Here is a 17,565-nt window from a genome sequence, read left to right as displayed (position 1 = left end):
AACAAAACAGAGACATGGAAAAAAAGAACTTACAAGAAAGCAACGCCTTCCTCCCCCCGTTATACATGTACTTATCTTCCTTTATCGCTCCTCTTGGGGAATAGGTTCCACAAGAGACGAGCCTTAACACAAGATATGGCGAATTTCGGTACAGAATTGTAAAATGGTTACTACAACTGTTACGTAAAACTTATGGTAGTTGGACCTTTGATGGTCGGAGGGTGCCCTGTGTACGTCTCGGACAATGTGGATGTGCCAAATGACCACAATTAACCTTTAACATCATATATATTTTTGGCCGAAATTCTCAAGAATGGGTAAAAACAATTGAGACGAACTAAGAGTATAATGACATTTATTCCACCAACCACAACACCAAATAGTTAAATATATTAAACCAGGAACAGAAACAGCTATGCTTAGTCCAAGGCAGTGGATGCAATTACAGCTACACCCCTCTCAGAGAAAAATCGTGCGTCTCCCATGCTTTCTAAGGATAGATCAACAGTGAATAGCAGCTCTTGACGAGTTCCATTCAAATAAACCGGTAGACATAGTTTGGTATCGTCTTTCGTAGCCGTTGAAGACCTAAAAGAAATAGGTAACGTAAAATGTAGAAAAAATAGTTGCAACAATCAGTATGCGTGTGTGCGTGTAAGGAGCATATATCTCATCACTAATAAATTTCGAAAAACCTGAGCATTTGAAATGGGAATGTTTTAAAGTAAATGTGTTTAGAAAATAATAGCACGAAGAACCCACTTATTGACGCAAAAAGCCGCTTGAGCCCAAGGCTGCACACGCGACTTCTATCTTGCCCCACTCTAGTTAAAGCTTTATCCTTTAGTGCTTCATAAGAAGCTCCCATCTCCTTTATATCTTTTATATGAACCGTTCTCACCCCCTTCGAGGTTATCCTGCTTTTCGTTTGGCCAAAATTCTGGATTGCTAAAAAGCACAATCTTCGGCAACCTGCCATTCTTCATCAGTGAAACGTGACCTAACGTCTTAGCTTTTCTTTCATTATAGACGTAGACAACAGCACCACACCCTATTCTATGTAGAGCTAATTCTTTGGTATACAGTGACCCAGACGAGTATCTAAATATCCTTCAACAATCCCTCGGAAAAATATCAAGCATAACTTCCTCAACTTTGAAAAGCACTCAGCTTACAGAATGACACTCGAAAACCGTCAAGACTGTGATTTCTTAGTATTCTTCCAAACGTATCCTCAACTAAGAAAAAACACATTGCACCTCCCCGCTTGTTCCTAAGTTAAGCGACTTAATCTTCTCAACATTAAAATTCAAACCTATTCTCGAACCCTGGACGCCCAAAAGCTCCAAAAAATGATTAATGTTTCCAACACTTTTACCTAGGACGTTCTTATTATTGGCAAATTTGAAATCTAGAAGTTCTAAGTTGCCACTTAACACTGTGTTTTCTCGGAGTTTTACTATGTTCCTTAAGAGAAAACCAATGAAATAATCCATATAAACGGTGATAAAATACAACCTTGCTCAATTCCAGATTCCACAAAGCACCAACTAATAACGTTGCTTTATTTCTTTATTTGGCATGCCAAATAAGCATGAGCCTTTCAACAGATTTTCTATCAGCTGAATCCAATGCCTGTTCATAATCTATAAACCTCCGGTATAAGGGTGTTTGAAAAGCATACACTTTTAATCATTAATATAAGTGTGAAAATCTAGGCATCATACCCTCTCCATTTCCTAACAACACTGTTTTTACTGAAATATTATCTACATAATCCCTTAGTCTAATAAGTGTTATAATGTTGTGCCATTCGCAGGTAACTGGAACTAAACTAATGCTTCTATAATTACCACATTCACTCTTACCAACCTTTCTTCCACATGGGTTTAATTAACGTTTTCCTAAAATCCCTAATTGTCAAAAATAACATAAATAATTATCAGCTACTTATCTCTAATTTCATAACCCCCGTATTTCAACATCTTTAGTTCTTTCTCTAACTAGTCGTTAGCAAATACATCTTTCTTCACCTCTAAAACTTCAAAATTTCTCTCACTACTTCCAGTACCATTTCGTACAACCTCATCTCGTTCTAACACTCCCTCAAAATTTTAACCCCATCCCTCCTTAACGTTCTCTTTATCACTAATTGAAGCCAGGTTCCTGCCTTTTACAGGAACTAGTCCAAATTAGTAACATGCTTCAATTTTCTTAGCATACCGATACATTACCTATCTATTTTCCTCAGAATTTTCATATGAAAAACGCTCTCCCTTCTATAAAGCTTGAAGCTTTATGGCTAATAATCCTACATGTTATTCCAACTTAAGCTATTAAACATCTTTGTCAACTTCAAAAGCTATTTTCCTGAAATCTGTCCACCCACTTCCCCATCTAATCAATAGCTCTAAGTATTTAGCCAACAAATATGAGCATATCTAAACTGGTTTTCAAACGTTTTTATCTAATCCTTGTTTTGAGCCATTAGAACTACCAGATAAGTAATTATTCTTCTTCAAAGGAGCATAGATAATAGCGTAACTTTTAGGAGACAGATGCCCCCCCCCCTTCAGTGGGCACCAAGGTAAAAATAGAATTTCAAATTATAGCCTTTATCAGGTATATACATCAAATGGGGACCCTCAGGCCCATATTTCCTTCCAACACCACGAAAAATTTACTAAAAATTTTCATATAATTTACCGAAATTTTGCGCTTTTCTCTTAACCCACTGTGTAAGTACCAGACCCTCATGAGTTTCGTACAATCTGGAATCTATACTTTTTTTTGCCTATAGTAGCATCATCTAAGAAAAAACTGTTGAAAAACAGCATTCTTAAAACAAAAATTAAACAATGTAATCTTATTAAAAGTTCCAAATATTCAAAATTCGAAGGAAATTAAGATTTGTGGGTTGTACACGAAATTTTCACTGATGAAATTTTATACACTGAAGAAAATATCTAATTCTTCAATCTTTAGGGGTGAGGGAGGCTATAAACACTCCTTTAGGAGTGCAAAGGGCATAACCTGAGAAGTTAAAATGATGCTCTCTCTAAACTGCGACATATTTACAATCTACTATAAAAAAAGAGGTAGTTGTTTTCTGAAACTCTTATTGGGAAAAATACTACAAGAGTTACAAGCATTTAAGGGTCAAAACGAAGGTATTTGCTTTGTGGTAAAGATCCAGTTACAGACCAACTTAAACCATATGAAATCTAGGAAGAAAGAGCCAGAGCTTTCAAAAAAGTATACGTTCAATTCCTTGATTTGACATGTACTCATCAAGCTTCATATAGTATGGATTGAGATGACACTCGCCCCCCCCCCCCCCCCCAACGAAGCTGCTGTAGCTTACCTTCGGAAAATTTCACGGATGATTTATTTCAAGGTTCAAATAATTAAAACGTTGATTGGAGCTGTTATCAAACTAAGTTTGCAGACAAAACAAACTACTTCTTTCGTATAGATTCTAAATTTGTAACATCTTGCAGGAATTACCATTTAAAATGTGAAACTTACCTCTCAATGTCTCAAAAGGGCCTGTTGGTCATCTAAATTCATGGTAATATTTTGCCCCATGTAATTAGTCGAAATTTAATTTTAAAATTTCCTATTTAATTGTTCGCTCTTATTTCATTTAGCATTGTAAGAAAGACAAAGAACCTTTCATATTTCAAATAGCATAAAAAGAATCCTGGAAATTAAGTAGTAAATACATGCGCTGTACTAATTGAACATCATAATTATAAAATATTGTTTTGGGTCTAACACTGTTGTTTACTTATCATTATTTTTACTGCTTTAAGTTATAGAGCACCCTCTTATTTTGAATATGCAGTATCTTTCTACGATCTCCGTCAGTACTATAAGAAATCATATATCTTTCACTTTAAATGATTTAATTAAACTGAAATAATGTAACGAGAATAATGATTTTGATCTCCAAATGAGATCCTAACACTGAATTCAAAGTGATCTCGTATTTCAAATGCTCTTTTTCAGAAGAAAATAAAATCTGTTTAGAGGGGGAATTTAGAAATAGGTCTCACAACAATTTTCTTCCCTTTGAAACTGTCCTTTCAAGACTGTGCATTTCTCGAGGGGGAGGAGAGGGTGGTCAAGTTGCTACAATGTTGAAAGAAGGATTTGACACCCATCACAGATATTGACTTGACATCAATTAACGACCCCAAAATGGTCCAAAACAGTCGATCTTACACAAATTGTTGGGGCTCTAGACCCTTCACTCCTTTTTAATAGCATTTTTTTATTCAATAATTTTTTTATTTTTCATCACCATTTTTCAACCCTACACTCTGACCAATAACCGTATTACATCATAAACTTTTGGTAGTCACAGATAAGTCTTAAAAGAAATGAGCAAAGAAACGATGTTTTCCAGCCAATACAGAGCTTCAAATATTTACTCCATTTTCTGCAGATTTTACTTCTAAAACATTATCTTAGAAGTACCTATTTTCTCTGTACCTTTTTTTCTTTCAGTTTTCTCTTTTCCTTTCAGCAGTGGAAAGGAATTGAATAGAATCGTGACTGACAACTATCAACAATACTTACTTTATCCATTTCAAGGTAACAATTGGTATGTCAGTTAAGATCTCATTCGTCAATCGTAATTTGTTGTCACTGCTAACTGCTCCCTGGAGTTTCAATCCTTCAAAGAAAAGAGGAAAAGTTAATGATGAGCCTTTCACAGCATATTATTGTTTCCTAACGATGGCATAAAAATAAAAATAATAAACATATCTTGAACAGCAATTTGAACATTGATGCTTAGAAATACTCTTGCTCATAACCAAAGGGCATATATCAAATTTTGATTATTTTAGAGGAATGCAAAAATAACACCTGGTAGCTAGCATTTCTGTCCTCACTTTAGTATATCTACTATGTAAGTTAAATAATAGATAGCGTCAGTGTTATACCCCCCTGCCAACAGCTAATCTGAAAACGATGACATCACGTTATAGATACTACAAAGCGGGCAGTACCAGTTTCCCCAGAGAGAAGATATCACATAAGTCAGGTCGCTTTTGAATACCCATGGGAGGGTATGCGTTCAGTTTTGTGCCTTAAGGCAAGTGACTCTTCACATTCAGGTGTCATTAACAAGGGATGACTTCTATGCGTCGTTTGATAAGTAACCAATGTTTTGTCCCATAGTCTAAGAATCGGGTGAAATTTCCAGGTAGTTTTTTGGAGGAGGGGGTAGGGAGAATTGGAACTTTTCGGGAAGGCAACCAATAATCTTTTTTCTGGCCTCACAAAACAGTATACACTACGGGTTTTTTCCTTTTTTACTTTTCTTTTGTTAATCAGTTATAAATTTATGTTATGTTGTCTCTATGCTGAAAAGATCTCAACGTTCTTGTCTCAATCGCTATTGGCATGCCCTATTTTTTTTGTGAAATAAATATTCATGCTCCAGATAAGCCATACGCCACAAATATATTTCTCCTTTATATGCTTATGAGGTTTGTAAAAGACCACGGGGAGATCAAGTCACTTCTTCTTTTCTCAATTTCTTACAACAACTATTGAGTTTCCCAATTCTAATTTGTTTGATACCTGAAAGCATAATGAATATGATGCTAGTACTAACGACGTTTTTTTAGGATCTTTGTCATCAAACTATTTAGTGTTGCTTCCAAATTTGGGGATGGGGAATAGCTGATGAGAGTATCAAATGACACAGAGATCTTCAGTCAATGGCAGACTTCTTTTTAATTTTTGGCTGGATGGCATAAAAAAAGGGCTCAGTATTTTCGAAGTTCCGATCGCAATTTCTTAAAGAACAGTAACTAAAAGTATAGCAGAATAGTAAGTGCTTCAATGCTAAATCTGACAGGTAGATAGTGGGGGTGTAGGCCCTCTGACCACCCTAGGATCTCAAGACTTGAACATTTTCACCTAAGGACTCACTTTTAAAAGGAATATTGTAAGAATTTGGCTCGATTGACCTGGATTCAGAACAGTTTGTATATAGGTTGCTTATCTTGTAGAAATGTGCTATTCAAGCCCAATTAGGCCAACAGCTTCCTCTAAAAATTCCCACATTAGCTGGCACTTTTTAAGGAGGATGTTACGTTGGAAATTAAAAAACCAAATGAAACTCAATCAAAAACCAAACCAGTAAAAGCCAACGAAACCAAAAAATTTTTTCTTGTACAAAATTACCTTCTTTATAGGAATTTCAATTATACATCTTTTTATATTTGATTTAAAATCAACTTCATCCCTTTTCGGATTTTTCTTGGAAGTCACGATCAGTTTTAATTGCAAGTTGAAATTCATGAAAAGGTCTACGCAACACTTTACCGATAATAGACGGGGTTACTCCATTATAATTCACTTGAAAATAGATATTGTATATAACAATTAAGCTAATTATTTAGTGCCAGCCTTGTAGTGAGCTTAAGTACTAGCTTTTGCATAAAAAGCCTAAACTTCACCAGCGTTCACTTATCCCCCATTAACCATGAGATTTTACTGCTACGAAGTTTTAGCTAGCGCTAAGTTGAGCCAATCAGATTCTCCATAGAATTTTATGATGAGGAAAAAATCAATGAAAAAATCTGATTGGCTTAAATTAGCGCCAACTAAATTTCGGTATTAGTAAATTCCAATTGTGAATATGACATTGGCAAAAGTTGCTATGAAATTTCCGCAGCCGAAATTTTTTAAGCATTTAGCACTGACTAGAGCGGACAATAACGTCCATTATTAGGTCGTCCTCAAAATCGAACTAGAATTCCAACGATTACTGCTGGGTGAATTTTCAAATCTTGTCACAACGATACTCGCAATCGATTAGTCAGATAGCTTTGGGAGGCTCATAAGCAAGCATGCAGTTTTCCTCCCCCCCCCCTAGAGGTAAGCTACTATGTATCATTATAGAGATAGAATGTAATCGCTAGGTTTAATACAAAGGCGTTGAATTGTACTCAGTTTGGTAAGCAGAGTTTTTATTTTTTTTTTTGGGGGGGGGGGAGGAGAGGTATTAAGGGGACTTAGAACTTTGGGGAATGGGAAACCTATTTTTTCTTTTTTCTTTGGGCCTTACAAAACAGTCAGCGCTACGTTTTTTTTTTTTTTTTATGCCGGTCGTCTGATAGGTCCCTTGGCTAGTAACTATATAAGAATAAAGAGAAAAGTCCCATATAGTCCAATAGTATTATTTAATAACATTTAAGGTACACTTATTTATATGTTTTCATAATTTCTTATTATTGTAACACCTAGCTCTAGAAAACCCAACTAGAGATAATAACTTTAAATCAGAGCCCCCTCCCAAAAAACGAAATGGGACTGGTTTAGAAACTGAAAAAACTTACTGGTAAAAAAAAAAAAAAAATCCAATTTTCAAAGACAAAAATAAACATTTTACATTAAACAGAGTGAAGGGTATATCTTTAATAGTATAAGCTGGTTGATTTAAGAGGTTCAAGCCTAGAAGAGAATGGAAAGAAAACCTACCAGTAACAATGAATCCGTCATCCTCATCTAATTCAACTTCAAGAGCAAGATCATCCAATGACCATCCATTGGCTTGCGCAGCACACTGACGCGTTGCAGTAAGCCAGGCCTCTGGGTTGAAAAGCCCACCAATCCATACTCTTATCATTCTCAGTTCATTTGCTCCTCCAGTTGAAAAGGCTTGAATCACAGACGACAATTGACGGACACGGTTGTTAAAATCAGTCATCCATTGAGCAACGGTAACCCCTTTAGGTGCTGTGTATTTCTTCCAAGAACTTGGAACTATGCCCTTAATAAGATCGCTCAGCAACTGACGCAGGTAGTTGGTTTGTTTCTTCTCAAGCTAAAATATTGATTATGTTATAATGAATTGAAAGTAACACAAATAAAATCATAAAAAAAACTACTTTTGGCTGAGAAAACTTTTGTCCATGTAAAATAAGAAGAATAGAGAGACAGAGAGAGACCGCGAGAGACAAAGATATATAGAGAGAGGGGGAGAAAGATAGAAAACGAGAAATTAGATTGTTTTTAACTTCTAACAATTTCTTACTACTTCGATCTGCTGAAAATTCCTTTACCTCAATGTTTAATCCTCATTTTTTGTGTGTGGAAATTATCAATTCTATATGAATGAAGGGGGTTGGAGGGGAGGAAGAGAGTTTGGGTAGATCATGAAATTTCACATTAATTCGCAAGAAAATTTTGTGTATTTCATCTGAAGCTCATTCTACCTAACAAATTCTGGCTTGCCCTTTTCAGGTTCGAAACAGGGAGTGCCAGGATGAGATAATGAGATACATGCATAAGATGTTGGACATTTCCTAGATAAAATACAATATGGTAGTTCTGACGACAAGTTTTACCCTTTTCAAATCTTTGTCCTCATCCTTCAAAATGAAGAAGGTTTTCGTCTTTCCTCAAAAATTTCTTAACAAATCTCTTGATCTCAAATATATTTTCCCCCCATTTGTTCGAAAAAGGAGACAGATAAAAAACCTTAAAAATTACCGAGGAACAAAATGTACCAGAAACAAGTCATTAAGCTCTTAGGACAGCACAACAAAAATGACAAGTAATTCTGGCCTAACATGTGCAGTAAAAATAAAAACTTTGTCGAAGAAGAAATTTCAATCAATACATTTTACTTTAAGAAGTACGGATAAAATTCGTTTTTTATGATTAACATCATAATTATCATTTAGCTGTAATAAATAAATAGCATTTAAACTTAAATATGAAAGACATGCGAATAAAATACAAAGATAAAACTGACAGTAAATTTGGCTTATATACATGTCCAGCACTCCTTGGTGCAACAATATCTGTAAGCTATAATAATAATTTATTTTTGACCCGCTACAAAAAATCAAAGCGGAGTATCAATAAAAGAAACAAAACAAACACTACACAAAACAGAAAAAACAAGAAACTAAAGCAAACGAGTAAGGCCTCTGTGGGCGGGCAGATACTTATAAGTAGACTGGGGTATTTTGCCAGCAAGCTCCGTGAGCTTCGACCCAATATCCGGGAAACTATAAATAGATATGAGGCTCCTGTTCCTATACCATGGAGGCAGATACAATAGAAAACGGGAAAACCGGAAATAATAAGAACGAATTGAACTGATATCTTTTTTTATGAAAAATAGGGTAAATACCAGAAAGAAACAAAACCGAATGATCTGTAAAAACCGAGTATAATTTAGCAAGAGACTTTCTAAAAATGAATGAGTTTCATCAATAACCTATCTTAAAAACAACAGAAAAAAATTGAAATCTTATAATCAGGATCAGATTGCATCCAGAATTTTGGTTCAGATGGTGGGGGAAGGGGGAGAAATGGAGCATTTTTATCTTATTCGTCCATTGAATAACGTTAAAGAACACATTTCCATACAGTTTTCTCACATTTGAAAGGTGAAAACTGATGTCAAGCAGCCGGTTCAAGGAGTGCATATTATCTACTCTACTTAACAGTACGTCAGGCCTGATCATATATTCACAGTAAGAAGATACGGATTCCTTAAAGCACTAACTACTGGTTAAGGAAGAGAGTGTTTAATATCATTTTTAACAAATAACCAAGAAATGATAATAAACTAAATATAACCACAACTTATGAAAGAAAATCAAAAATATAAAGAAGGAAATAAATGGTACCTTGCAGATAGCAAGCACATCTTGCAGATCATGGCGTATTGAATTTAATAGTCGGGCACCAGTGTTGACTTCACGCTCAAAGTAACGGAACATCGGATCCTTAATAGAATCAGCTGTCTTGCGTAAAGGCTAGAATACATTTTTATTCTCATAAGAAAAGAATACACATAATTTAATCAGAGTAAATACATTTCGGGATAACATTCTACGATGTGAAGCACTTGACAAGACTACTACTACTACTACTTACAACTCAATTCCGCACCAAGTGGTCTGAAGCCAACATAGCTATGCAAGCTTCTCTTCCATCCCGATTTATTTCCTGGGTCCCTCTTTAGACCCTCACAGGAAGTTCCCATTTCTCTTAAATCTTTCTTTACGACATACTCCCACCAAAACCGGGGAAGACCTCCTTTTCGTTTATCCCTATACGGTCGGTCGAAAAGGACAATCTCTGGCAATCTGTCATCCTTCATCCGCAGAACCTACCCTGGCCATCTCAACCTTTCTCTCATTCTAACCCTAGAAAGCGGAATTGAACCAAACTTTTCGTACAAGCCTACTATTTGAGATACGGTCCGTCAGTCAGGCACCCAAAACAATCAGCAGTTAATTTCTCTGGAAAACATCTACTAAATCTTCCTCCGTATTTCGGACTGCCCATGCTTCAGAACCATACTTGACCACTGTCATCACTATAGCCTCCAATGGTCTATCTTGGTTCGGAGATTTATCTTCCTATTCTTCCGAACTTTTTTAACTGTGAAAAAACACCCTAACTATTCTATTGGCAATTCTACTTTTAACATCTTCAATGCACCCATCATCTTTGCTAACAATACTACCTATGTAAATGAAGCTGTCTGATAGATAGATCTTTTCGTTACCCAACGTCATCTTCTCATCTTCACTTATTCCTAGCCTTAGCGACTTAGTCTACCTAACATCAATTTTCAAACCAATTCTAGAACCCAGAACTCACAAAAGTTTTAAAAGTTCATTCATGTTGCTCACACTTTCATCTAGGATGCTTAAATCACCAGCATCACATAAGTCCAGGAAAGTTTTCCTTTCCCATTTGGTTCCCTGCTCTCCCATTGCCTTCATGTGCTCCTTAAGAAAAACCCATTAAATGATCCATATAACTGGGGATAGAACACAACCCTATTTAACTCCTGACTTAATATTTCGCTAAAGCTCTTTTATCAGTTAAATGAAACGCTTGCTCATAATCTATAACACTGAGGACAAAAGTTGTTTGATGAATCAGGCACTTCTCAATTATTAATATAAGAGTGAAAATATGGTCGACACATCCTCTACCCTTTCTAAAACTGCATTGTTTTTTTTTCTCTTAAGACCTTGTCAACAGCATCTCTAAATCTGAAAAGTATCACAATCCTAAGTAATTCGCTGCCTACAGAAACCAAGCTAATGCCTCTATAATTTCCACACTCACTCTTACCGCCTTTTTTTATACAGGGGTTAAATTAGTGATGACTTTTAATTTCTGATGGAATAAGCCCTTTCTCATTATTCTAGGACTATTGGTTCGATGCGATTTCCCCTGCAAAATAAATATAAAATAAACATGCATCCTGGCAAAACAATTCAAAATTCCACATTTTCAGAAACCTCTACATCAGGGTTCTCAGATACGCTGAATCTGAAGGTTTGATTTTCATTAAGATTCCTTGACTTTTCGGGGCTGTTACCCCCTTTTTCGAAAGTCAGGCAAATTTCCTCAGGCTCTTAGTTTTTGATGCGTAGCAGTAAACTTATTGAATCTTATATACTTAGAATTAACATAATAAGCCAATTGTTTTGATATTTCTATTGATGTAAAAATTCCACTTTTTAGGGTTTCGGTGACTACTGAGCCGCATCGCTCCTTACTTACATTTCGTTACCACGAACTGTTCGAAATCGCTAGAAATATAGGCTAAAAAATGGCCCCAAAATGACAGAAAGGCATTTTAGACGTGAAAGCTGAATAAATTTTTTTTATAAGCCAACTTGATCAACTCCTTATTAACGAAAGTAAAACAGTTCAAAATAGGGATAACACATTTAATTGGCAGTGAACAGATATAAAACTTTTTAACTGGATATTTCGAACCCATATACATGGTTCATCATCAGCAGTACAAATAAAGGACATCAATAAAAATAAACAGAACAAAAACACTATCGATTAAAAGGTTTCATCCCTATTTTTAACTGTTTTACTTTCGTCATGGATAGGCAGTGTGGTCTTCGAAGTTATCTACTCCTTATTAACAACTGTCCAGCATAATTGTCGTATCTGACGCTTTCGCACTTATGAGAAAATACCCAAAACAGTTGAAAGATCTTAAAGAAGGGACCAGCAAAGTAATATAGACGAAATGAAACGTTAAGTATGGGAGAGGAAAGGGCTGAATAGATATCCTAATGAGGGCAAGGGTGCCTCAAGCCTCAAAAAGTGAATTTTTGGCGAAATTTACTAACTTATTACAAGAGCCCCTTCAGACCAATACGGAGGGAGGATTTATCCCTAGCATTTCTGCGTTTGCTGTAACCTTTGTGCATTTGCTAACAGTGTATTTGGCACGCTCTGTTGGAAGAAATAGCATCCCAGTAATTTAAGCCTTCCATATTAATTTGGTATCGAATCGATTGACAGGGTTCATTTGTCTATGAAGTTCAGAAGAAAACTCAATATTTTTAAAGCATTATATATTCTCAGTCTGCAGATCTCCTTTAAAATTTGAATTTTTTACTTATTCCTCTATCACGCAGATAAACCCGGATCTGGTGATTCATATATATTGCACTTATTTCTTAAGGAGTCGGTCGATTTGGCAACAATGGCATTCATTCCATGAGATGTAATACGTAGCAAAACAGTACTCACAGTTAACCCTTTCGGTAATAGATTAAGCCAAGAGTTAGCGACTTGGGATATAGATGTCATCCAAGATGGTTTAGAAGAATCACTAGCAGCGATCATGTCCTCAACACCATCTTCAACATCATCTTCATCCAAAGACTGCATTTTCAGGAGTTTGGAAAGCATGTTATTACCTGAAAGTTAGGATAATGAGAACTATATTACTACGAGAATTTCAGATTTCGGTAGTTCTATCACCACAATCATTATATTGTAGACAAATTAGAGACACACTTGAAATCCAAACACCCAAAGAAGCTTTTCAGTAAAGCTCACTGGTCGTTCTCGTCGGGAATTTTGAAAAGACAACAGTTGTCATCCAAAATTTTTTTTATAGAGATCTCCATACGGATCTCTTGTTCTAGGATGGGATAACAGAAGAAGAATCTTATATGTTAAAAAAGAAACAAGAAAAAAAACAAAAAGAAAAAACAAACAAACAAAAAAACCCAGAAACTATGAAGCAGACAGATATTGTAGCAAGCTGGGCCATTCCCACAACCATTATAAAATTTAAGAAAAATGTAAAAAAGTTACTACATTAGAAGAGAAAAACGAAAAAAAAAAACATCAGAAAGGTCCATAGAATTGGTGATACAACAATAATTATAATGATAATACTATCCATTTTCATTTTTTTTTCTTTCTATAAGCAGCTGCTGCTCATCAATTTATTTCAATATCTAGAGCTATTAATAAGGTGTACTGGAATTAAAAGGTCCTAACCTACTTAATGAAAGCAATTACACACAGTTAAGGATAAGGCCCGGTATTCCAAAGAAATTGATGTTAATGGCCACAAAAACAAAACAAAGCAAAAAACAAACAAAAAAAGAAAGATGTTTTTATCTTCCGTTCCTTGTATCAATTAAATCAACTCCCCAAACTGTGAGTTTACGGTGGAACCACCTTTCCGATCCAAACTGAAAACAACAGTAAACACTATTATATTTGCATTACTCTCATACCAACATAAACTAGCTACTTTACGACCCTGAGGCACTATCTTTCAAAATAACCTTTGTATGAGCTTTTAGTTTTGGAGAGCTATTTATTACGAATAGCCACTTTCAGAATAATGAACTTTCAATGTTCTTGCAATACGAATAAATACACAGTAAAAATACTGTGTATACACAGTAAAAAACTACACAGTAAAAATTTAAGTAAAAATACACAATTATGTTTTATTAATAAATCCCAAGGAGATAAAAGGTGGGACCATAGGCGAAACTGGATCGGTGGTCATTGCACGATCGATAAATTAAGAAGTGTCTAGTTTTCCTTGGATAACAAGTTCTAAATTGAAAATGATCGGGCAACCCCAGTCAAAGAAAATATTTAACAAATAAGGCGATTTTGCAGGGCTTTGTCATTCCAGTGGGCTTTATCAGTAGGCAAAACTCATTCTGATAATATAAAATCCACAAACTGCATATTTGAATTATCAACTTGGTGGAGATGATGAAAGACTTGAGAGCCATGGCTAATTACAGTGAAGTCAAGACAGATGACATTTACTGTAAAGCCAATTACAGTAAAGCCAGACAGGCTGGCATAACATTTTCAGAGTTGCAAAAAAAAAGAAAATAATTTCACTTCTTAATGATGGTCTATCAGGACATAACTAAGGTAGAATGGCATACAGTAAGGGTAGTATTTGTTTAATAGTTTAACAACTAAATATAAAGAGCTATAATTCGAATAAAGGGAATTTACTTGTGTGTGATTTTGATTATAAATGGGCATGATTTAAGTGTTTTGACAATCACACTTCAATATTATTTGTCAATATTACACGAGTATTACAACATTACATATTACAAGATTAGTTAAGAAAGAACTGTCCCTAACAAAAAAGACCTAAGTCACAGCCACAATACGTACCTCTACTGATCAGTAGAATCTTCTCTGCGTCATTAGACAGCCCTAGCCATGATGGCGTCTGAATATCTGGCAAGGAATGGATCCAATCCACATACTGCTCACGTCGTATCCCTTCTGGCATATTTATCCCTTCGCTAGCGACTAGAGAGAAATCAGCTTCAAAAGATTTGGGAGTGAAAAGCTGATTCAAGAAGGTTACTAAAAGACGTTGATCAAAATCGTTGTCTATTTTACCACCGTAGATAGACTGACTGAGGAGACGAATCAATGCTTCCCAGGGAACTCGTTCGGGAGACAAATTGGTTCGACCCTAGAATTGTTTGTTTAGTATAATTTTAAAAAATAAAGAAAAACATAATAAAACAAGGAACAAATTTTCATTATTTCCTATGATTTCCAATCAGAAAGCATTATTTTCAAATATTAAGATATTTCCAGATATTTCAGTTATTTTTACTATATTTCAGAAAAAAACCGAAAAATGGAAAGAAAGTAAGAGATTGGAAACTGCAGAAAAACCATAGTAAATTGTAATTCTGAAACTTATCAAGGAAAATTATTTATTCGATACAATTTACGAAACAAAGAAAAAAACATAATAAAATTAGGGATAACTTTTTGTTTTCAATATTTTAAAATCAGGAAGTTATTTTCAGATAAAAAAAAAAAAAAAAAAAAAAAAAAAAAACGAAAAATAAGTGAGAAAGGAGAAAGTACGAAAAGAACCAGTAAATTGCAATTATGAAACTTATCCTAGCCCTGTAATAGTTTGTATCGATGTATCGATAATATAGTATTACAATATATTCGGATCGACGAATTAAAAAAGCAAAAAGAATTTGGCCCTACCTTTAAGAGTTGCAATTTAAAGCTTTTATTGACATTAAGGCTAAGATCGACTAGAAATAGACCCATATACTGAGAATCGAACCGAATTCCCATTCAGAAAAAAATTTAAAAAGGGAATCAGGAGTATATCAATTAATCAATAAATCTTAATTTATTAAACACTATAAAAAAGCAATATTTTTGCAGGAGTGTTCGTAATTTGCTTTCATAAATTACCAATCTCTTTTATTTTAATGATTGCTGAACCAGAAAAAAACCTAACAAGTGAAAGGGTAAATTTTTATCCCTGTAGATATTTCGCACCACAGGCCATACGTGGCAAAATCATAGTCAAATGAAAATTCGACAAGAAACCAAACACAAGAAATCTATTAGCATGAATTTGACAGTTAATCTTACCAAACAGACAGAAAAATAAAAATGGATTGAAGAGGAAACAAAATATTCTATTCAAAATTGTCGTTCGTCAATTCGATCTAGTGACAGTGGGAATTCTTCTTTTCTTTAAGCTAGACAAAAGAACCTTGACCACCCTTATTATGGCAAAAATTTCAAAATGAAATTGAATGCTTTCCATTCAGAAAGAAAATCAACAGTGGAAATAGCAAAATGCTATCCACAGAAACAAAATCATATAAAACACCCGCGGAAACAATATCCACGGAAACGAATTAGACACAAAAAAAGAAAAGGAGGAAGAAACACCAAATCATAAGACAGTAAATACGAAGAAACAGAAAACCTAATTGTTAATCAAGAATAAAACAAAATAGACAACAGAATACATAACGTAATTATGGTCCTTAATGTAGGCGGAGAAAAATATTTTCTAAGAAAATCTGATTTTTTATATATCTTTTTAATAGAGCCATGCCAAGCTGCCAAAGGAAGAAGTACCTGAATGTTACTTGTTCTTCCTACACTGGGGATATCATTGAGTCAGCTGACCGTATTTCAATTCACAAGAAGTGAGTTAGAAGCAAAATGAAACGTCACATAATAACGTGTGGTAGAGGGCTTCGCTATGATGACCATTTCAATCAACAGGTAAGTCCTCTTGAAATACAGTTTTTTGCGTTAAGAGGGCAGTTGATTATTCACCTTACTTTATTTCTTTATAGAAACACCATACCTAACTTTTGATACTTGGGGCCCATTCAGGATTCGATTTTCACAAATGCTGAGACACAAACACTGCGAAAAGCTTTTTCCAGTTTGTCAGTAATAATAAAGTTTAGATACACTGAACTTTCGTTATGTTTCTATTGAACTCCAGATGCTAGCAATAGTTCTATCGCAAAAGGGATTGGATTCAGCTGATTCTAAATTACCATTGAACAAGTTATGTATAGTGATTTTAGTAAACAAGTATAGGTTAGTCACAAGTATAGTGATTTTTAGTAAAATCTTAGCGTAAATGGACCCATTAGCAAAGCGGGAAAGGTTGTCCATAAGCAAAAAAAAAAAAAAAAAAAAAAAAAAGAAAAAAAAAAGGGAGAACACAAACCAACTTTATTGTTTACGATGAAGTAATTGATACTTACTGAGGCAGCTTGATCAATCCACGTGTCAAGCGTGTCGCATGCCACTTTAAGGTCAGCTTCATTGAACTCGTATTTTTTAGCCCAGCCAAGGGGGGTGTACCGAAGACGCTCTTGAATAATTGCATGAAGCCATGCCAACAGGAAATATAATCTTGCACGCTCATTAGGGGCCCGCATGATACGCGATGCTGGAATCTAAGAACACAAAGAAGAAAGCGATGAGTATCGTCAAAGGGACACGCAATATATTATCACTAGAGACGAACAGGGAGGCAGGGGGAATTATTAATTACATTAATTACCTACTATTGGTAAAAGACAACAATCTCTTTTACAGCACCGAGAATTCCCTGTTTATCAAATGTTTTATCTTATTAATCTGTAAGGAGCTTTCGAGAAACACCAATCTATCTTCCACCTCCGGCACCAATTAATAGACTTACTATGCATAAAAAAAACTAAAGATCGTCAAATACCATAAGAACAGACTTGCAAACTCTTTCACTCCCTATTTTATTACTAGATTTAATAATCTTTCCTTTTCTTACGCTTTCTTTGTAATAATAATAATAATAAAAAAAAAAAAAAAAAAAAAAAAAAAAAAATCACAATCTAGAGCTCAGTGTTTACTACTAAATAAAGGAATACGAACTGCCTTTTCACACTACTGCTTTCCCTTTTATAG

General features: G+C 34.9%; 1 protein-coding gene across 1 annotated transcript in view; it reads right to left on the bottom strand.

Moving 5' to 3' along the window:
* Nucleotides 1-338: 338 nt before the first annotated feature.
* Nucleotides 339-17,565, bottom strand: part of LOC136034766 (dynein heavy chain, cytoplasmic-like) — a gene marked incomplete in the record, with an annotated part of 269,617 nt that continues 252,390 nt past the window's right edge. The window contains 7 exon segments of the mRNA XM_065716167.1: nucleotides 339-588; nucleotides 4,585-4,681; nucleotides 7,504-7,849; nucleotides 9,669-9,797; nucleotides 12,565-12,734; nucleotides 14,488-14,797; nucleotides 16,881-17,075. Of these exon segments, the coding sequence (XP_065572239.1) occupies nucleotides 420-588; nucleotides 4,585-4,681; nucleotides 7,504-7,849; nucleotides 9,669-9,797; nucleotides 12,565-12,734; nucleotides 14,488-14,797; nucleotides 16,881-17,075 (1,416 nt within the window).

This window comes from Artemia franciscana, chromosome 13 (genome assembly GCF_032884065.1).
Source record: "Artemia franciscana chromosome 13, ASM3288406v1, whole genome shotgun sequence".
Lineage (NCBI taxonomy): Eukaryota > Metazoa > Arthropoda > Branchiopoda > Anostraca > Artemiidae > Artemia > Artemia franciscana.
This window is presented reverse-complemented; position numbering and strand designations above follow the sequence as displayed.